General features: G+C 42.8%; 1 protein-coding gene across 1 annotated transcript in view; it reads right to left on the reverse strand.

Moving 5' to 3' along the window:
- Positions 1–22,717, reverse strand: part of LOC138248718 (ADP-ribosyl cyclase/cyclic ADP-ribose hydrolase 1-like) — a 367,725-nt gene extending 345,008 nt beyond the window's left edge. Inside the window, exon 1 of the mRNA XM_069202573.1 lies at positions 22,318–22,717. Coding sequence (XP_069058674.1) covers positions 22,318–22,547 — 230 coding nt within the window. The 5' untranslated portion in view covers positions 22,548–22,717. The remainder of the gene's footprint in view (positions 1–22,317) is intronic.
- Between the last annotated feature and the right edge of the window lie 729 nt (positions 22,718–23,446).

Genomic DNA, 23,446 nt, shown 5'->3' on the forward strand with positions numbered 1-23,446 from the left:
CTCATCACAGTCATTATAGGATGAAGTGATGTCACCACATGATAGTGTTGCTCGAATGCAGATTTACCTTAAATATATCAAAGAAAAGAGGCATCTGGCAAAGAAGAAACAGTCTGTTTAATTAAACGCAACTTCCGGGAGAACTCAGTACAGTGTTGAGGTCTGATGACTGTCTCTCAAAGTTACATAGTTTTGATCGTCGTTTTAAACATTGCTTTGAGATGCAATAAAACGGTTGAATACATTATTTCAAAAAAGGAATTTGGGCCTAGTCACAAGGCCGTAAATTTGACCATCTGATAAAGTGTGCAGGTGGGTCTTGTCCTTGCGTGGACATAGTGTGGGCCAGTAGGTAATATGTCCAGATGTCCGGCATGGGGTGAGCGTGATCACTGCATGTAGTGTGCATGCTGTGTTCTGGTTGGCTGTGTGTTCCTAGCCTCATGTGGCATCTATCTTTATGGTGCTTTGGGAATGCGTACCCTTCCGGCAAATGTGTTTTATTGGGGGCCAATTTCTTAGGTCCTTTGTGGTGTTGCTGCCTTTCTGAGGAATCGATCTGGGTCTTTCCTGTTTTGTGCATTTGTCTATGACCTACATGTTACCCCACCTGTGATCTGTCAATCAGTTGCTTCAGGCCTGGGTCGCAGGGTCTGCCTGACCACGTACTTCTGTTTTGTGGTTTATGGGGAGGTCATGTTGAGTGCAATAACAAATCGACCTCGTTATTATGCTGGCACATATCATGACATACACTGACATTGTTTTTATGCATATCAACAGTTCCCTCTCTAGTTGAAGTTTCAACGACTTCATCCACCCCATATTTCATGATAGTCACATTATTTGAGGTTTGATGTGTTTCTGTTGTATGTATGACCATTTCCCTACCTACTTGTACTCTCCTTAATTTGAGGACAGTGCCTTTACAGCAGGAAACCCCCATTTGTAGGAAAAAACACAAAAACAGCACAGGAATGAGAATAGGCAGCAATGACATGCACAGTCTGATTACCCACTAAGGGAACAAAGAAAACCAATCAAATAACCAGTCCTGCTCAGGGGCACCTCCCTCCTCCTTCATTTCAGCTTGTAGATGATGCAGTGCTTGGACGATGAAACTCAGTGTCCCAATGTCCACCTTCCATCACAGTCATCAAGTCCAACACAAACAGATGTTGTATTACCATGAGGTGGATGGCTCTTAGTTTTTCCTTGATAGCGGTTAGGCCGAGCTCAGTACTATTTATCATTTTCAGCATTTTCCACCTGATTATATGCAACCAGCAGCCATTCACTTGTGTCTGTAGTGTGAAGAAGGATTTGGACCCTCCCGCATTTACTTTAGTATCAGTGAATAGTCTGAATTCTTCTGGATTGTCCTTGCACTGAGCCCAACCAAAATAATCAGCAGTTATTTTCTTTTGAACCTGATGCAACAGAGTTATTTTCTTCTGTAACACATGTTGAAACACCTCAGACAGGGAGTGGTAGTCCATCAGCATAGAGGTGCCCCAGTGCATGTCTGGTATGTGCAGTATTCCTTCACAATTTTCTTTTGTGATGAGAGGAACTGTCCCTTTGCCTCTGAAACATAATGAATACAGTGTAAGTTTCTATACAATTAGGGGTTGCCCCTTCCCTTCCAACCATGTGCACCCATCTATTTCAGTATCCCAGATTTCATGGCATGGGTATCTATGCTGGCATTTAACCCTCCCCTATGAGACTTGTGTCCCCTACCATTGAGGTGGATGGCCCTACAAAGAAACTTCATGTCTGGGGTCCAATTTTTATTAAAAAAGGCTGCCCCAGACATGCTAAGGGCCACCCTGGGACTACAGACTGAGGCAGGAGCGGATGTGTTTGTGCACTGATGCAGTGGTTTTGCTACCTTCATGAACCTCTTTTCTGGAAAGTCTTGGGGCCAAACAGTGTCCTCCCCTACAGTGTCCCGCCTGCGCACCCTGTCTAGCTCGGTTTGAATATCTCTAGGCTCATTGTAAAGATACAGTGTGGTGGTATTGGTCTTATATCAAGATTCTACCCTACTGGGTTGTGTTTTGGACCTGATTCTACAAAGGTACAGTTGAATGAGACATTTTACTTTCTCTGAAGCTACCTCCTGGGACAGATAAAGACTATCTGCACCTATGGCATGTGGTAGCAGCCAACAGACGGTCTGGCGGATGTCTGGGCGCCCACAGCAGTCATATGTTGATACCATATGTTTTATAAGAGTGTGCTCTGTAGTGAATGCGGAATACTAACATTAGGTTCAATGTAATTGTAAGTGATGTGGCAAAGGCCCCTATGCAAGCGTTGTAACAATGTTGATGTAGGCTCTGTGTAACTAGGCAGATTTCTGGCTATGGATGGATGAGGCCATGCCCACAACAGACAAAGGGTATTCAAGGGTATAATAATACATAATTTTTGCAATCCTGCAGGTTTTAGGATGGTTTTCTGGGGAAATATCTGCGGTACTCTGGTGCTCTAGTCAAGTGCTGCAGGACCAGGGGTGTCTTGCTTGGGTAAGAGAGTTCATAGTAGAATGTTCGTAAAAAACACGCCATGGTGTAGGTCATGAAGAACTTTCCGGTGAAGGGGGCGTGGCTTGCCAGTCAAGATGACGGGTGCAAGTTTGTAGCGCTCCGCGGTGGCACCCCGCTTATCCTCCATTCCACGGTGCTCGGGGAGCAGTCTGGAGGCCACGGTGATGTCTACCTGAATGCTGGCCCCTCTCGAGCTGGAGGAGGCCAGCAGGGGGTGTGCCGAGCCCGCTGGTCGGCGGAACAAGCTCCCTTCTCGGGAGCTGAGGAGTGAGGCCTCGCCTACGGACGCTGCTCGGGCCGGCCCGGAAACGCCTGGCCCCTTGTGGAGATTCCCTATGCTACGAGGGAGTCGAGAGTAGACATCAGGCTTTACCGGGGCATGGAGTGAGCGGCGACCTACCTGGCGGTGAGAGTTGGATGTGGCGCTTCTGGGCTGGAGGTGACTAAACTTGTAGAGCTCGTCAACCCAGGTCGCCCTAGATGACGAGGCGATCTGGGAAACTACGGTGACTTGGAGGGCGGAAGGCGAGGGGACCCTTAGATCTCTTGCCTGATACAGGCCTGCAGAGACACCCTTCATTACCCCTTCAGCATCAGGAGGGGGAGCGGCTGGGTTAGTGCCTGTTTTTGGAACCTGGGGCTTTCAGTTGAGGTGAAAGAATACGGCGTTGACAATCCATCTTCTTCTGCTTGGGCCTTCTTAACACACAAGCCGCCATAACGGATCGAACGAGCAGCGAGACTGTAGTGCTGGTGGACTGGTGGTGATCCTGTGCGATTGAGCGGGGCCGGGAAATAAATTATTAAATATCACCCGAACCAGCAAATCCAATAAAATGCACCATGTTTTTTTAAAAGGGAATTTGTTCGTTTTTCCATTAATTAATTAAAATAAAAGTATCCTGGAAAGAATGCAGATGCATGGGAGGTTTTTCTCAAAGAAGTTTGAACTGGAGCAGAATGTGTTTAGAAGCACTTTATCTGGAGTTAGGGGTTGCTAAGTTCACATTGACAAAAGATGGCAACTAGATAACGAACAAAGGGCTACGGGCCAGACCGCCAAATTGATTCCTTGAGGGAATGTGTTTAACAGCAACAAAACAACTGGATTTTTCTTGCCACATTAAATGGAAAAAAATAGCGCGATTGCTCTGCTACAGTTTACTCGTAGTGAAACCTATCGGCAAAAGTGCAATTATGTACGGAACCGGCAAAAGTGCAATTAACTATGTAACAGGGTTGATGTCATACAAAGAGCTCGACTTCTGCCAAGCGAGATCGCAAGCGCTGTGAAAAAAAAGACAAGTATTTGGAAAACAATAGTCTTGTGTTTGCTCGAGTTAGAGCTCTTAGCGTTGTAAATTACTGACTGGACTTTTCTTGCCACACAGACTAAAAATAACAAGAGGAAGAGAGCGAGCTGGCCCTGGAAAAGCCCCCCCACTGCTGTTGGTTTATGTGTACAGGGGGAGCTGGAGGGGAGGAGGGACTGATTATACACCCACAGGGTAAGACAAACAGGTCAATACGGAAAGAAAAAGTCCCCTTCATAAGAGATAAACAGGACATAGCGTAATTATACAGTGGTTTATGATGCTCCCAAAGAGAAAAAGGCAGGACAAAGAGGCCGAACTGACCACTAGCAAGCACAGATTTTTGAATGACAGTGGAGCCAATAAATGAAATCACTGGAACCCACAGTATAAGTATACTTAAAAAATATACAACACGTCAAACGCTACACTCGACCTCAAAAGGAAGCTCGATTTTGCACACAAGCTTGTATATTGGATTTTCCTATTCTATTACTGAAGGTATCATCTTAAGAAGCTGTAAATATAAAAGTGTGCAGTAAGAAATATATAGCTGAAATTGTGAACAACATAAGTAGTGCTATGTTTTAATTGTACATTTACAAAGGATCAACTAACAAATATTTGAGAGTTCACATCCCTATACATTACGATTGATGCATATACCAGTCAACTATCAGAATCCAGTTATTTCATCAGACTATAAACTATAGATCAGAAACAAATACTTTTAAAGGTAATGAAATTAAGTACACACTATTTTCATAACTGGTAATTTTGAAAAAAATAACTGGGCTCCAGTTCTTCTCCGCATGGTTGACTATTGAAGAGTTTTTATGCCTGGATAGGATTTACACTTTGACTAATTCATTAGCCTCTATTCCTTGTAATCCCATACCCCACTACTTGATAACTGTTGGGCAGCCTCTGGCACCTTCATTTGGCGATTCACTTTGCCTATTTTGGGCCTCATTTCGAGTTTGGCGGACAGAAAACTTCATCTGCTAAACTCCTGACAGGGTGGACGCTGCCTTCACAATCGAGCCAGCGGCAATGCTGTGGTCAGCAGGGTGCGCCAGCACCCTCGCAATGTTCACTGTCTGCAACAGTGTTGTTACACCATGAAAAAACTGGCAAGAATGAGGTTGTAATCTGCAGGACCCAGCTGCTCGGAGCGCTGCACTGGCAGATTAGGATCTTCACCACTGCCAGACAGCCCTGATCCAAGATCCTGGCGGAGCTAGCAGTTCCCTGGTGGTTGGACCACCAGGGTTGTTATGTGGGGGTCAGATCACCACCGTGAATGTGGCGGTCATAAGACCGCCACACTCATAATGAGGCCCTCAGTCTCATCTAGTATTAATGAAAGGTGTATCCACTATGTATTAGCCTCAGGAAGACCCGGTTTTCAACAAATTAATATATCATGAGTCAAAAGGTCAACGCCCAATTTAACTGATGCCTCTATGTTGTAATTTGTTACTCTGTAACACGTTTGCAATATTGCAGTTTGCCTGAACTACAATTGAATTCCCACTAGGCATTGTGTGCGTCAACACATATTATTGTTTTGTGGAACACCGATTTTCTTGTTTATTGTTTACCATTGATGTAATATATAGGCCGCTTATTGTGGACCACCATTCTCATTAGATGTACATGAATAGACTTTCTAATTGCCTCTTCTCCTATTCAAAATAACTTCTTTAAACATTTTCCAGAATCACACTCTAAATAAAGCCCTTAGTTTCTTCAGAAGTCCCTCTACCAATCAGTCCTGCAGCATCCACACACAACTTTGCTTCTTTGATTCGCTTTGTCTTCGTCTCCCAAGACAATCATCTTATGAAGATGTAAATATAAACCATAAAGTAAGAACAATATAACTGCAGGTGTGAATAACTTAAGTACTTCTGTGTCTTTGCCTTACATTTACAAAGGGACATCTAACAAATCCTTTAAAACTCTGTGTATGTACACACCTTACATTTCACTGATTCATGGCTATTTATTATGGTTAGGTTCATATTCAAATTAAATATCAGAATCATTTATTTTGATAGAATGTACATAATATAGCAGTATGAAATGCACTTTAAGTTAAAGAAATTAAAAGTAGATTATTATTTTAATGACTGGGCATTCTGAAAAATAGATACAATGGTAAGAATTCAATCGATCAACAAACCCCATCCTACTAGCCATATTCGCTCACTCTTTTGTCTGCTAGACAATTAACATCTTCAACAAAAATAAAGAAAATAGATTTCCCTCAGCAGTTCTCTAAACTAATCGATTACTCTTACAGTCATGGCATCAATAATAATAATAATAATAATAATCATCATCATCATAACAACATAGAATAAGAATAAAAATCAGAATACAAATTAGAAATGCAAAAGTGACTTTTCTAAGTCATGTAGATGAAAGAACCCAATACATGAGTAAAACTTTCTTCCTAATGCTTTGATATTACTAGCAGAGTAGCAGACAAATGTAATGTGTGTTATATTTTTCATGCCCGTTAGAAATTCATAGTTGATATTGTAAGGTAGGTGAAACAGCAAACGTATGTAGAAATGTCAGAAAAAGGACAGGATAATTGTCAGTGTAACACAGGTCAGCAAGTAGGCAAACAACCTGAACTAGATCAACAATAGAAGGAAATATGCAGTACTGGAGTGTTGGGTGAGATTGCTACTTTGAATTTGATAATGGCTGCAAGATTTCAGAAGTCTCTTCTATGTTGTGGTCAAAGGTCAATGGCATGGCAAGTCTTACCTTTAGCCTAATAGTACCAGATCTAGTCCAGCTAAAGAGAAGAGATTGGACAGAAGGGCTGACAAGAAGTAAAGTGGAGCCTTTGAAGAAGCTGAAGAAATAACTACACCATAACACTCTACAGTAGTATAGCAGTAAGTCTTAAGGGTGTACATGGGATCATGTTAAATGCCCTGCTTGAATGTGGTGCCAGCATTCAAGATTCCAAACGAGCAGTAACTCAGCTGAAAGATATACTAACTATGGTTTGTCGGGTGATGCCAACATGTCTTGACATTATTTTCGACCCAAGTGTTTATGTCCCTCCATTATTGACTGTTATTTACTATCACTTGCTTTACTGCTGCTTGGCTACATGACACCCCTGTGCCCACATATCTGATATGCTCACTGAATGACATCTAAATAATGGAACCAAATCAAATCAAAATGACTCATACAGTTCCCGTATGTTAGTTTTGTTTGAATAATAAGCAACTGTTTTTTTAACACAATTGTTAATCTGGTGGTTAGCCACTGGCTTCAGACTGAGGGATATATACCCAGTCGGTTTAGAAAACAATTGTCCTAACACCATGAGAGTTTTCTCCCATAACGTGTGTGTTCAGGTGGAAGGGGGGAATTTTTTTATTTTTACTTTCCCTCCTCACCAGTCTTTACCTGGTAGAGAGGGATACAAATAAAAGCCATCTGACTGCTAACTCTACTTAGGGCAAACTGTAAGATGGCATACTTCCAATGTCCCATACTCCATCATGCCATCAGGCCATTTGAGGGGTACTTAGGTAATGGAGCTGGATAAGGCTCCATTGTCAACATACTCTTGGTCTGCCCACCACTAAATCAGGCAGGTGGATTTAGAGTTTGGGGAGAGTGTAATCTGTTGCAGTTGCTGCAGAGTACCAACTCTGCCAAATTCTAAATCATTGAAGCACTACACCCCACAGGAGTATGCTAGGCTTCAAGTATTTGAGCGATAACATTGGAATCTGGCTTAACCTCTTATATCTAACTTAACCTCTAATAACCTCTTATCTATGAGGATACTTCTCTCATGCTGTGATGTAAATGGAATGCTACCATTGCGTATCCCACGCCTATCTGGAGTGTGATGGAGACAATACAGCAACTCAGAGCTGAGATGAAGTGATCTGGACCTCTTGGTGGGGTGAGGTAGGGTAATGTTGGGTTGTCGTAGTAGGACTCTTGCTCCTATGCAAAACTGCAAAATTAGGGATGAAGGGAACTTTTGTTTGTAGGCGACTAAGCCAATCCTACAGCAAATTTGCAACTGTCGGCCCAACCCTCCAGGCCAACTGCATCCTGAACCTAATACTCTAGCTGTTAAGGACAGCTTTTGGTCATGAGTCCTCCTCTCCACAACAGAATTATCCTTGGGATGATATGGAGAAGAGTAATAGAGTTCAACACCCATAATCCTCATGGTGTTCTTGAATGCCCTTGAGGCAAAATCAGGGCCCTGGTCTGAGTGGAATGCTTCAACCGCATATGTATCGATAAAGACCAGCATGTCTTTTATAACAGTTTGAGTGTCAGCCAACCACTGTGGCCATACCCACAGAAATCCAGAACAAGATTCAACAGCGACTAAGATGTATTTGTATGCACCAGCAGGTTGTAAGGGACCATGATTGTCCAGGTACACACATTATGACCTGTTGGAATCTAAGAGGGATGTCTGCAGGAAGCATTTGATGTTTGAGCCCTTTATTTGCTGGCAAATGTCACAGCAAAGGACATATTGCTGGGTCTGTTTACTTAGACCCGACCACCATATTGTGGCTGCAGCACCAGCCTGAGAAAATGTGACATCCTCATGCACTGCTTTGATGAGATCTAATCTCTGGTCTTAGTTTGGGATCACTTGATCTCCAACCCCAGGAATTGCTGCAAAGGTAACATTCTGTACATTGATATGGTATGAATATTTAGTAGGGTATGCTTTTGGAAGAGGCGTGCCCTCAGCCGAGGCTTTCCCGGCTGCCTGAATTTTATTATCCAATCTTGTGTGAGAACGAGTGACTGCAGCAACCAAAGCCATGGCTACTGCAGATTTGGCCGCTTCATCGGCCAAAGTGTTTCCAATAACGTGTACTGCTACATGTTGGTGGCCCAATGTATGTACTAAATGAGCGTCTGGTAGCTTATCTTAAGATCAGCCACCCTCACCAATAGAGTTCTGTGTTTTATGGTTATCCCCTTTGAATCTCTGAACCCATTCATCCGCCAATGATTGCGATAATCATTGTAGGACTGGACACAGTAATATGAATCACACACAATCAATGTGAGGTGTCTTGGATCGGTATTTTCCAGTGATAAGATAAGAGCTTTTAGCTCAGCCAACTGTGCTCTGCAGTTCCACAAGGTCTGTGTGTAAGTATTTTGAGCGTGGAATAATCATCCTTCATCACTCCGCTCATGGCTATCCAGATGGCTGAATATTGATATTTTGTACCTACAGCTGGTTGTGCTGAACCGTCCGTGTATATGACAGTGTGGTAGCTGTCAAGTGGCATGATGTTAAGAGGTGCGGGGTGCTCGTGTTCGTATTGGAGAAATTCTTGTGCTTGAAGTTTTGGGTCAAAGACATAGTCAACATCACTGCCAGTCAGGGAAGTTGCCCATTGTAACCAATGTGGATATAATGCCATAGAGTTAGGAACACTTGCTTTGATGAGAGCCTCTAAGGCTGGCATCAGGGTAATGAGAATAATGCATTTCCCTTGGGCAAGTAGTCTCTCCTTGATAGCAGTCATCTGGACAGAAGTTAGAATTTTTTCTGTGGATGCAAAGTATTATTCTGCATTGGAATATAAATGTGATTCATATGCTATGGGCACCATGTCACCCTCATAAAAGGTGACGAAAGTGAACCCAATGGCACCAACAATTATTCTGATGAACAAATTTGTTTTGTTATCACGTGTGTGTAAGTGTTTTTTCTTCTGGCGTGTCTTGCTACAATCCTCTAAGGATGGACGTTTGTTCAACTGTCCAGTGTCTACTTGAGAAATCTGGGCAAATTAAATCATAGAGTGGTTTTATGCTTTGTGCATAATCAAGAATGTAAGTTCTGCCAAATTTGAAGCAACCAAGTAAAGTCTGCAATTTCTTGATAGTGTTTGGTGGTTGAAATTGCACACATTTTTCTAAAAAGTGTGGGGCCAGACTTTTGCCCTCATTTGATAGTTTGCATCCCAGGAACAATACACTGAGAATGGCTATTTTGTTTTTCTTGAAACTTAATTTGTAGCCAAGGCTGCGAATCCTGGAATGATCCGATTGACCCTGGCAAGATGAACACTGAGGTCATCTGTGAGATAGATGTCATCCACATAGGACAACACCTCGAGATCAATATCATACAATATTGATGTTACAGGGCTGAAAACAACCCTGGGATGTTCCAATAGCCCTGGAACAAACAACAGAAGTGTTTCTGTGATCCAAATGAGAATTCACTTAGGTCCCAACTTTCAAACTCTACGTTTTTTATGTACTATGTTGTTAATTAGTGCGGTGCTGTGTGCATTTTCTATTGCATATGGGCATATGTAATTGTTTAAGTGACTGTAATCTAAGCCTAGTCTATATGAACAGTCTGGTTTTGCAGTGAGTAATAATGGGTTATTCATTGCAGAGACAAAGGGCTCTATTACTCCTGGGAACTTAACCTGAGAAAGGGTCTTCCTCACTGGAGCTAAAGCCTCATGTTTAATATGATAATGGGGCTGAGGCTGGAGTGTTGATTTGATAGGTATTACATGGTAGGAGGGGTTCTTTATCCCAACCTACGTGGTTCCACTTCCAGAACAAAACTCGAGAAAGAATGCAAAATTACATCTTCCCCATGTGGGAGCTTACGGATGTGTTCAGGTGACCAGTCTTTTTCTGCCAATAAGATATCACAATTAAGTTCATCCGCAAAAAATTACACTAATGGTGCACTCTATGTCTCCCTCAATTTGGATATTTAAATCATAAACAATTGGGTGGGAGAACACCCGTCTGTAGTCTTGACTGCAAGAAAATTGTTAGTTGCTGTCACATGCAGATGACCTTTAAGACTTTGGCAACATATCATGACTTATGCTGTGCTGTTCAGTAGGGTCACTGCCCACGTCTTGTTCTTCAGCAATGTACTCAAGTTTGCTGACATGCTTAATTGAAATCGCTGCCACCTTTGTCTTTTTAAATTGTGGGTTTTTTTGTGGGGATTTGTCTTCTTTATTGGCTGAAGACTGCTGTAAGTCTTTCTTCTGTTTCATGTAGTCAGATCGTTGCTCTGACCGGCCCACTCTCTCACTACATCTATCTGATGTGTCCTGAAAGGAACAAGAGGGATGTGAATCAGTATATCTGTCAGGAGCCTTTAAAGTTTCTCAATTTCTGAGATTATATCTCCTTTCAGAGCTCTCAGGATGTGGAGGGTCTGCTCTCTGACTTTGCTTGTCTTTATTTTGTTTGTGTTTATCCCAGTGTTTTTTAGAACCCTCTTGGTCTTGTTTAGAACCGTCGTTTTGTGCTCCTGTTCCAACTGTGGAATCTCCCAAAGCCGCATGGTATATAGCCAAAGCTACTGCTTCCCCTTTAATGTTACTTAGTATTATTGAGGAGACTGTGTTGAAGTCACACATCAGTTTCATCCACAAATCTAGGCCTGGAGCAGCCCTGTGCCTATTTTGAATTTTTTACACTTCCGGTAAGTTGACAAGTGTCGGGGTACCATGTGTGGTAGTGCAAATTGCAGCAAAGACTGTACCCCACATGATGCAGCCATCCACTGAGGGAACAATTCTGAATGGCAAGCACATTGTGAGAATTCTATGTTTATCTTGGGGTCCCATGTGGGGAAACACTGCTTCCAGCAGGTTAGATTTGTGTGCTATCCAGAACGGAATCTTCTCATGTTCTGTGGGTGCTGTGCCCATGAGAGAAATTATTATTTGAGGGTTAATCCCAGTAACAGCCAATTGGTGACCAGCTAATGCAGCCCATGCTGGGACGGTGTTCAAAGTCTGCATAGCTCATTTGACTAACAGTCTGTAAACTTGTACTAGCTCATTGTAAAGTGTATGGATGTCATCTATTTGCAGTGCCCGTACGCCAGGATGTGGTGTGTATGTGGCAAACATGGGCCACGTTGTTCCGTTATTGCTTAAAGGACATAATCTCACAGGTTGTATTACATGTGGTGGGACGCCAATAACCAATTTTGATGTTCTTGATAGGAAAGGGGTATCTCTACATGCTGATGTGATTGCTACTGCTGCGGTCCATTTGCTATTTTGTATGTGTGAAATTTATATGTTGCCTCATCTTCCTCTGGAAAGGAGATCCAAGAACAGAGTGTTTCTGTTTAGTAAGCTTCATGAGCTTAGACTATAAATGTGACATTCCTGCCCTCATCTGTTAAGCCATGGGCTATTAGATGTTGTATTAATGTGTGTCTAACATTTTCTGGAATGTCTATGACTTTAGTCATATTGAGTATTGGGAACATGGATGGAACGCCAAATGAGGAATAATCCTTTTAAGAGTTCAAGCTTGAACAGCCTACAGCCTAGTTAGGTGCTCCCTGTTCAGCTGAGAATGATACTTAGGGTAGCTGCTGTGTGTGAGTATCCCTAAATTAGTACCAAAACACCATCATTGGTGACGCCATGTCATAGTTGGACTCTTACTCCTAAGCGAGACTGCTGGTTTTCGGGTGACAGCACTTTTGTTTTTAGGCGACTAAGCCAATCCTACAACAAGCCCCAACTGTCGGCCCAACCCTCCCGGCTCACAAGCAGTACCTCACCAAAAAGCCAAACAGTAAAGGGTGGTTTCTGGCTGTCTTACGCATGGACTCTAGATTGTGACATCTCAGGGGAGTCGTGGTGGAATGAAGATTACTCTTTTCTCTCGTTAGCAACAAGTCTCAGTCACACACATGAAATGAAGGAGATATGGGAAAGTTTTCAATAGGTTTATTGAAAAGACTGCAATGTATGGTAAAATGCATGAGCTGCAATGAGTAGGATAACAAACAATAAAAGAAGCATCATTGTGAAGATGAGAATTGTGAATACAAAGACCCCCACCATCTTGCAATAAACATAAAATGCAAAATCCCTAGCAAAGAGAACTTATTCCCGAACCTAATGAGAGCTAGGTATAATAACCCTAATCTGCCGGTACTATGTCCATCCTTGGGATAATGTCAGAATCTGTGGCGACACAAAAGCTGAGTCCTGCAGCAAGGTGAAGAGCCTCATAGATGTCATAGATGGCATCCCGAAAGAATCCCTCTGATAACCTTGTCTCCCAAACAATTGATAAGGAGGCATACTTGTGGAGGCAATTATGTAAACAATTCCCAAAAAGTGTACATTATTTTCCTGCCACACGTGAGAAAGGGACATGATGTGAATACCTACATACATCACTTGGCACTGATAATGTAAATCAAAACATTTCTCTAACTATAAACAATGGCATCCATCTTACAAGAAATAATAAAATAAATGGACTAAAACAGAGCAAGCTATGTAGAGTAAAAGTCACAAGTTGACTGGGGTATAGGCATGCCCACAAGCCAAAATGCTAAGCTGACCTCTTAAGACCCAATAAAACTAAATAGGATCCACTACAGGGTGGGGTGTTGAGGCATGATTTAATACGCTATCATTTTATGATATGCCTGTAACTGAATTCATAAATATTATCTTACTACACTCCGGATATTGCTCCCTGTGCTCATGCATTTAAAGGTGTGCCAATTTCACCCAGACAGTCTAAATACCTACAGTTGATGCACTGGGTAAAGGCATTTTTCTGTAACATAAACCAAAAAGCCAATTGACAGAATATTATTATACCTAAGTATTGTTAGCAAAATATTGTCCAACAGAAATACCATTTGGAAAATGTTTGCCCCATTGGAATTAATATTAGACATTCTAGACCTGATGGGAAACACATTTATAAACAATATTTAGAACACATTTTTTGTGTCAGGAGATGTTTTGTGAACAATATTCTGACCCTCAGATAATAGACTGATTTGTTCATTGTTCTGATAATATTTTCTTTCAAAATTCCCCCTATATCGTCTTTAGATCATAGATATACTTCCAAAGCAGGTATTAAAAATTAAATAGAATTCCATAGATTTTGCAATTCTTTTTAAGGTCTTATGTTTTGAATCTTAAAGTTTATTGTCATGAGTCAAGTACAAAGTAAACATGAAAAATATATAAGATTACTCTCGACTTTCTGTTAATGGAAGTGGTGCTTCCTAAGGCTTTATCGTGTGAACGCAGCATAACTCCAAAACTAAATATATGTTTTAAAACATAACCGCAATGAGAATACATACATTTTATTAAAACAATTGCATCCATGTATGTGTGTAGAATGGCAGTGGAGAAAGAAGAGGAAATGATGACCAGGCATGCAGACCTTTTTTACCATGGCACAGGCCTGACTCAACCTAACAGTCCTGGGAGAATCTTTCTTCAATTTATGGGAACAGATAGATACACTGCCCTGCCATTTGGTCCTTCCTTTCAGGGTGAGGAAAAGACAGCAGGCAGAAGAGTTTTTGGTGCCTTTCTGAGCAAATGAAAGGGAGTAAATTGAACCATACACGCAGAAGGTGCACCATTGGGAAGCAGAGACTCTCCTCTGTCCAGGATTGGTCCTTCAAAAAAGGATTCCTGGCAATACTACAAGTTCTGAACAGAAATCATTTTGGATAGGCCACATATATTGATCATATGTTGTTATGTTATGTTAATATGTTATGTTAAAGTTATTATTAATGCACATGGCTGCCCAGGCCATGCGGCTTTCCAAAGCTGACCACAATAGACCAGCATTATGCTTCAAAGAGAGGTAGCGAGGGTGTGAAGAGACCTAGATTGCAAATTGCGAGGTTTAGGTTATTTCCTGAAAGAAAGATAACTCTGCGTGTTCCATAGATCAGGAGACATACTGTTCTAGAAAGCAGGAGCCAAACCCCAGGAAGAGCGACCTCCCAATTTATTTCTTTTGAACCAAGGGATCACTGCCAGATTTAGTTCTGCTGAACAAAGAGCAGGAAGGTAGGGTTCCGTGAGTTCTGAGAGTATGGGTGCTCCTGCAGCATTTAAAATATTGTGGGCAGTGATGACAACTTTAAATTGAATGGGCTTATCAATAGGCAAACAATGGAGCTTCTGAATGAGCCCATAGCAGGAGCAGAACTAAGGAAGGGAGAACACTAATATGGCAGCAGCGTTCACGACTGTAAGTCAACCTCTTTAAGATCAATTTCATACCACCAAGAATCAAGATGTTGCAGTAATCCAGGTGTGACAGGATGAGGGATTGAATGATCAGCTGTTTAATATCGGTTTGGAAGAAACCAATAATAGGTTTAAGGTCTCTCAGAAGGCCAAAACACATGCCTGCCAGAGTTTTCACTTGGGTCTCAAAGAAAATGGATTCATCCAACCAGTTACCTAGCTTTGCTATGATTGATTTGAGTGATGGAGGGGGGGGGGTGAAATCCAAGCCTTCCGGCCACCAGTGATCTCGCCGAGTCTGGGTGTGCTTTTCAAACAACAGGATCTCAGTTTTATTAGAGATAAGTTTCAGACAATTAATATTTGTCTAGCTGGCCACTGAGAGCATTCATTTCAGAAATATAACAATGTTTTTAGAAGCATTAGCAGAGAAAGAGACAATAAGTTGAGTATCATCTGCATACAATATTATGGAGACCCTGAAGGGCTTCAGAATCTCTGCCAGAGACCTGACGTGAATGTTAAAAAAGGATAGTGCTTAGCAAGGAACCCTGGGGGAACCGTGCTCCAAGGGTCAAAGCGAGTATGAGAAAGGAGATATGACCTGAAATGAGTGCTTGCTAAGAAAGGGGGAAAACCAAGATAGAGCCTTGCCGCCAATCCCTATTGTGTAGCGGTGTTGAAGAAGCACCTTATGAGATATGGTATCTAAGGCAGGGCTCAAGTCCAGAAGGATAAGGGCCGAGGAGCCGCAATCATCTTCCGCTCTTCGAAGCATCTTTGTCATGGTCATAGAGCAGATTCAAAGCTGTGATTGGACCTGAAATCATTTTGGGGTATGTCCAGAATATGATTGACCTCTAAAAGCTCAGTCAGGAGATCATTGATATGTTTTTCCACGACTTTAGCTAGGAAAGGGAGCAGGGAAATAGGGTGGCAATTTTCGGCTCTAGTAGAGTCAAGAAACACTTTCTTCAAGAGGTAAACTACTTTTGCCTGCTTCCACACTTAAAGAAAGAGAGCCAAAGACAAAGAGAGATTAGTGACCTCTAGAAAAGCTGGGAGAATTACCTCGTGGAGTTTTGTACCAGTAACAGGTTTGTGAGGATCAGCCGGAGAGCCAGACTTCACTAGAGTAAATAGGGGCAGATTTATGGAAAGTGGTGCTGCACTGAGTGCAGCAAGACTTTCCCTGCACCCCTTAGCGCCCCCTACGGCTACCATGTGTGCACCATATTTAAAATACGGCACACCTTGGCACATGGTAGTGAGCAATAGCGTCATTCTGTGTGAAACTATTGATGTACTCTGTGGGAGTAGCACTAAAATGTTAGATTTTCCATTCTAAATAATGGAAGCTCCCTTTTAACGCCTGCTCCGATCAGGCATTAAAAGTGCCATACAAAATGGTGCAAGAAAATCTGTTCGATTTCCTTGTGCCATTTAATCACCACCCCCCAATGGAGGAATGCCTCCTTTGCATATATTAAGTCTGGTGCAGGCATAATGTAGTGCAAAGGGTTGCAAAGGGTTACAAAGTGCCACAATGCATGCATTGCACCATTAAGTAAAAATGGTGCAAGGATTTTGGCCTCGTTGGGCCACATTAAAGTAAAAAAATAAAAATGATGCTAGTGTGGCACAAGGTGGCGCTAGGGGCTTATAAATATGGCCCATAGAGTGGTAACACATAGTAAATTAAGGGTGGCTAATTCATTTAGTTCTTGCCGGGTCATGACTCGTCTGACCAGCCAGGACAGACGTCTGCATCGGTTAATGCCTTGGGCAGAAAGTGGGCATAGATGGTGTTCATCTTTTCAACATAAAAAACGTCTGCTATATTGTTGCTGTGGTCAGTGGAAAGCTCAGCTGACCCTGTGGTGACTGGTTTCAGTCAGCTATTTACCATAGAGAGGATTTCTTTTGCTGGAAATTTAGTATTTAGAATTTTATTCACAAGGAACTTAGCTTGGGTTTTCTTTATTGATTTGTGGTACGCTTTAATTGCATGAGCTTTTGCCACTATCTCGTAAGACTTTCTCCATGCACATTCGAGCACCTTGCATTGCTTTTTCTCTGCAACCACTTCTCCACTGAACCAGAGGGTGGATGGCCTACTTCTGGCCTAAACCTGAAAAGCAGTTATGAAATTGTCAAGGGACCAGGTAAACCTAGCCTTTATCTTAGATTCTGCACAATCCACATTGGAATCTAGCTGAGGGATGTTGGTTGATTTATGGCTGCTGAATTCCAGCAGATTCAGGTTATGCCAGGGCCTTTTAATAGAAGTATTGATGGCAATAGTGATCGTGTTGTTATCAACTTACAAGGAATTTGGAATCAGACAGTGTTCTGACCAGGTCATAGGCCAGGGAGAAGACATCTCTAAATTTGGGACATTAATTCCCCCAGCTTAGGTTTGCTTGTTTGCAGCCCTGTCCTGAAAACAATGCTTAATTTGAGCCAGTGGTTTCGGCTGCTCCAACACTAAGGGGGTGATTCTGACCGCGGCGGACGGCGAAAGACCGCTCCGCGGTCATAAGACCGCGGCGGTCATTCTGGGTTTCCCACAGGGCTGGCGGGCGACCGCCGAAAGTCCGCCTGCCAGCCCAGCGGGAAACACCCTTCCCACGAGGACGCCGGCTCAGAATGGAGCCGGCGGAGTGGGAAGGTGCGACGGGTGCAGTTGCACCCGTCGCGAATTTCATTGTCTGCAAAGCAGACACTGGAATTCTTTGTGGGGCCCTCTTACGGGGGGCCCTGCAGTGCCCATGCCATTGGCATGGGCACTGCAGGGGCCCCCAGGGGCCCCACGGCACCCCATACCGCCATCCTGTTCCTGGCGGGAGACCCGCCAGGAACAGGATGGCGGTAGGGGGTGTCAGAATCCCCATGGCGCAGCGGGAAGTCCGTTTCTGGCCGCGGCTGAACCGCCGCGGTCAGAATGCCCAGCGGTGCACCGCCAGCCTGTTGGCGGTGCTACCGCCGACCTCCGCCATGGCGGTAATTACCGCCAGGGTCAGAATGACCCCCTAAATGTCAAAACAGGCACTTATTACAGTCCACCACATGGTAGTGCTGTTTGTCCAATTTTGAGATGAGCAAAAAAAATAGTTGTTTGGTAATTCAATATACAATAAAAATGACTAATAGCTGCCCTATAACCATTCTTACAGCTTTGAATGGCCTTCATTAGTCTGAATTGTCACATTTGTAGGAGTGCAATGGTTAGTAGTTGGAGTGGTACAATTGTTGACAGCGCTAGCAGGGGCAAAGGGAGGTGCAAAACGCAGTGACCTCCTGATGAGAGCCCTGGTACTTATTTTAGCAAATTAAGCACTGCATGAATGCCCATGAGGTATTTTTGTACTTTACTTCCATGACAATCTTTTGTGTACATTGAAGTCTGCTGTAGTTATGATTATGACACATAGTGGGGCACTGTGGTCGGGAAGGGTGTGGCAGGTATGCTTGTCATAGAAAGCATCACTACAGCCAGCTCACCAAATTGGCCTACACTAAAGGTAGTGGCATCATTGTATTATCAGCTGCAGGATAAACATGTTTCTTGTTACTGGTGAAGACCTACTGTCCTCTTCTATTTAAACTGTCTGTTCAAACGTTGGCATCCTGAACCTTTGTGGTATCTGATATGAGCAGATACAGCATAGGTGTGTGTTGTAGTATATGCAGAGCAGGATGTATCAATTCATTTGTATCATGGACTGTTGTGGGCACAGTCAGACCCAATTCTGATGTGAGAGGACTTGCAACAGCAGCCTCTTTAGAAGCTCAGAGGTAGCCCTTTGTTGTGCCCTGTTTTTTTTTCCTTTCAGGTGTTGTCCCAATAAGGTTGATAGGTTGCGTGAGAGGCCAGGAGATAGCAATCTCCTTCAAAGTACATGGATAATGGATATCCTTATGCCATGGCCTACTTTTTTTTGCATTAAGCTGTTACCTCCATGAGGTTGTTGCTGCTGACAGTAGCCTCTTAAGAACTTCAAGTATTGCTAGTCTGTTCCTTTCAGGTGTTACCCCCATCAAATTGGTAGGTGGTATGGGCCTACTTGAGACAGTGGTCTCCTTAGAAGTACAGGGATATCCTTTTTACATGTCATGCCATTTTGTTCCTTTCAGGTGTTACTCTATAGGTTGGTTTAAGGTATAAGAGGACTGGTGACAGTGGTCTCTTTAAAGGAGCTGATATTGCCTTTTTCCATTGTCCTATTCTTTTACTCTCCAAGAGGTACTTGTTAGAAGTGACCATTGTTTGATGGTGTATCCCCAGATGTTTGCCTTGAATGGACTTCAGTACCCATTGTACCGTCCACTACAGTGACGGTGCAAACCTGACTACATGCCTGCCATGTGTAGCCTGGCTGTGCAAGTTCAAATTGCAAATTTGACCTGTCAAAATTATCATTTTTTACAGACCTAATCTCTCCTTTTAAATATTAACAACTCACCCCTAAGTAGGCTTTACTACCAGAAGGCATGATATTTAAAAGTAAGACATGTAGAAGTTTAATGTGAAACATGTCCCTGCATTGAAAAAGCCCTAAATTACATTTTCCTTGCAGCAGGATTGGCTGTTCCCTGGTAAAGCATTGGGATACAATATTACATTTAATATTGCTTCCTTCAGCTATGAGAAACCTACAAAGTTCACATTTCTACTTTTTGAAATATTTATTACAATGCAAATTCACTGGTGAAGGTAGATTTGTAATAAATATTTTAGAAAGGGTGGTTTTAAAAAAGTTACATTTTCTGTGCCTAAAATTTTGGGAGTCTCATTTACACAATCTGCAACTGTCATCCAGGAGCTGAATAATTCCTTTGATGAGGTGTGATCTTGTTTCCAGGGCTAAGACAAAGCCAATGGGTGTGGGGAGGTGTCATATTTCTCAGACAGGATGACCATCCGCGCTCTACCATGAGTATATTTACCTTCAAAGTGCCCTACGCTGTCACAGACAGATGTAACTAACTCCTGGCCCCTCCTTTGCCCCTCTAGTCAGTCAGGCAACAATCCCAGAGGGACAGGAGCTGGCTCCAGAACTGGTTTTGAGTGACCACAGAGGAAGGGTTGCTCATTTTCCTGACCACATCACTAGGGTGGACACAGAGGAATGAAAGTTATGGCATTTGGTTTTAGGGAGCGAGGGGAATCATGTGAAATTCTACAGCAATGGCCAGGGTCGCCCAAGGGAAATGTTATCCAATTGGTTAGGGAGTGGTCAGACATTTCCTCCACGCTTGGTCTGGTACCAGGAGTAAATGTGGCATCAAACACACAAACTCTGATGGGAGGAATGCTTGCAATAAGTCTGACCACTTGCAATCACTCGGACTAGCATTCCAGCCCATCAGGCATGGGCCGAATTGCAACTGTGTGCTATCTGCAGAGACATCTGCAAGAAGCAAAGCCTAACTGGCAGCAGCTCTGCAGCCACACGGCTGTGATGGTTGCATGCAATTTCATAGAAAATCAATTTAGTGGAATACCATTACTGAGAAACCATTTAATCTAAACTGTTTAATGAAAATTATCAGAATGAATGGTGTTTACCATTTCATGGAAAGCAATTAATGGGAGGTATTTTTGTTCGAAATTGATTTTCCTTACTTTTAAAGATGTAAATGCTGTTGTTGCAGGTCTTAATTTTAGAAAGTTTTGTTTGTGGTATTTATTTCAGTGTTTTACTTCAGAGACTTTATTTCACATTTATATCCTTTACAGTGTCAAAGAAGTAACTCAGATGCTTTTAATTTGCTGACCCCTCACCCCATCCATTCCTGATCCCTTACAATCCCCATACACCACCCATCCCTGTCCATTGAAACTTTTACCACGCCTAAGCTACACCCATCTTTCAACCCTAAACTGCACCCATCATCCATAAGCCCATCAATTCCTGTACCCTAAAACCCCTCACTACCCTAATCTCCATCCATACCTAAACCTTAAAAAACCCTTTCTATGCCTAAACCCCAGTCGGCCCAGATCCTATAAAACCCTCACCACCCCTAACCTCCACTCATCCATTATCCCTAAAAAATCTCTTACCGCTCTTAAACACTACTCATCCATGACCCCTTACCACACTTATATTCTACCATCCGTGAACCCTAAAATCCCTTTCTTCATTTAAACTCCACCCATCTCTCAATCCTTAAATCCCTCACCACCCCAAACTCCACCCAATCCTGAACACTAAATCCCCTTTTAATGCCTGATCTCCACCCATATCTCCTCAGGACCCCCAAACACATTATCCATCTGTGAATGCAAAAACCCATCACTAGTCCTAAATTCCACACAAGTAAAATATCATTTTGGATTTTTCCTAAAATTATCATTTTTTTAAATGTTTCCTTCAATTTTTGATTTATTTGGTTTTCCTTAAAATTGCCTTTCCTTAAAAGTGGTTTTCCCTCATTTTGCTTTGTCGAATATGGTTTCTCACTTTTCATTTTTTCCATTAATTCATATATATATAAGGCTGTGACTGGTGGCTACCTTCAATGGATTAAAGACACCAAATCAGTAATCTCAAGAAGACATTCCCACTTGGTCTCAGAGAGGCATTGGAAAAAACTGCAAACACCTGAATGAGCATCAGAGTCTTATGGACTGACTGCTTATGCATCAGAGAATAAACAAACACATCTTGCTCCTGTTCAGATGGCATAAATAGTATTGCATTGGGTCAAAAATAGAGAAAACACCTGTGAAACAAATACACAGGATATATGAAGCACGTTTTCGATTTTAAATAATCTATGCATGCAACACAGATTTTATCAACAAAAAAGAGTTTGAAAAAACTGTCATAAAAACGAAGCCAACTGCTTTTGCCCTATTTCTGATTCGTTCATAAAAAGAAACACATCAATCAGTTTTGACCTATCTGCAATTTCATTTTGAAAGTGCAGACAACTATGCTTGTTTCATTTGCTTTGAAAAATGTGGTGAAAAAGAAGCAGATACAATCTGCTCCAGTTTTTCCTGGTGCACAGAATTTGAATATGGGCTCTATTTAGCATCTTTTCTCCATTAAGTAGTATGCAAGCAGCAAGCACGGTGCAAAGATCCATTTGCGCTATATTTTGCCCCTTCGCACAGCTCTTATAAAGTGGCCCATAGATCTTAAAATATCATCAGCTAAAGCCATTAAAATATGTGGCAGTAACTCCAGTTACTTACAGTGCTTAGTCATTAGTACAGTGGTCTGGTGCTCACTATATAAAGTATTATTATCGTTACTGTTATCGACATACGCATCAGAGGATGACATCATCATCATCGGCGACCAATGTGTTCTGCTCTCATGTCAGTCTCGCGGATGCTGCAATGGTACTCACCCGGCGGCAGGGTTTATCATTGTGATGTATTCATAGCACCTTCCCAGAAAAATTTCGTACAGGTTTTCAGTGGTCCCATTGCCATGCCAGTTTTCCGGTGGCATTGATTTGTGGTGGTTTTTGACGAGCAGGAAGGCGAGTACAGCTACACCAATTAAGAAAATAACAGTAGACCCCACAGCTATCATTCGGCGATTCTGTGTGCACACCAGGCCGGTCTGGCAGGCCATATTTCCGCGTTCCGAAGCTGTGTTTTCTGAGGAATACAAGAGACGTGCGGAAAGAGTCAGGCCTGGGAACACGCCGGAGAGGTTCAGCTTTCTATTTTCCGTCCTTGTCCCGCCCCCATCTTCTTTCCTGTTTTGTGAATTTCCGTTATGTCTAAAGCAGCTGTTATCTTGAAATGGTTTCGTTGCCAAGATCGAAAACAAAGTGAAAGAGCCCGCTTGTACTGGAAATGAGATTGTGCCACGTCAGACGATGCACCAAAAATGTGCAGTAGAGCATGTTTTCGGCACTTCGCCTTCCTGCCAACTTGTTATCAGTTAGCAAAATACACAGACATAATTGTCGTGTTACGTAAAAGCCGTGCTTCCCATGCCACTGGATTCAAGCTAGCCTGGCTGATGAGGGGTGAAACCCCGAAACCGGTCCCAGGATGCTTGTTTCCAGTCCAGGGAAGACTTGGCCTGGCAGTTCAGGCTGGACTGTTCCCATGGGCAACAGGGTCAAGGCTGATTTGCATATGGCTGGGTCCAAACTGGAATGGCATGGGCAGCAAAAAAACGATGGATTAAACCCAGATCTGTGACTGGGGGAGAGTGTTTGCATTGTCAGCACTCCGTCCATCATTCTTTTGTGTTGTTAATGTCGCCCTAAGTGGGAAGGGTATGCCCAGACGTGGGTGGGTCCCGTGCTTCCCATGCCACTGGATTCAAGCTAGCCTGGCTGATGAGGGGTGATACCCCAAAACCGGTCCCAGGATGCTTGTTTCCAGTCCAGGGAAGACCTGGCCTGGCACTTCGGGCTGGACTGTTCCCATGGGGAACATGGTCAAGGCTGATTTGCATATGGCTGGGTCCAAACTGGAATGGCATGGGCAGCAAAAAACATGGATTAAACCCAGATC

This window comes from Pleurodeles waltl, chromosome 1_2 (genome assembly GCF_031143425.1).
Source record: "Pleurodeles waltl isolate 20211129_DDA chromosome 1_2, aPleWal1.hap1.20221129, whole genome shotgun sequence".
In the NCBI taxonomy this organism is placed as follows: Eukaryota; Metazoa; Chordata; class Amphibia; order Caudata; family Salamandridae; genus Pleurodeles; species Pleurodeles waltl.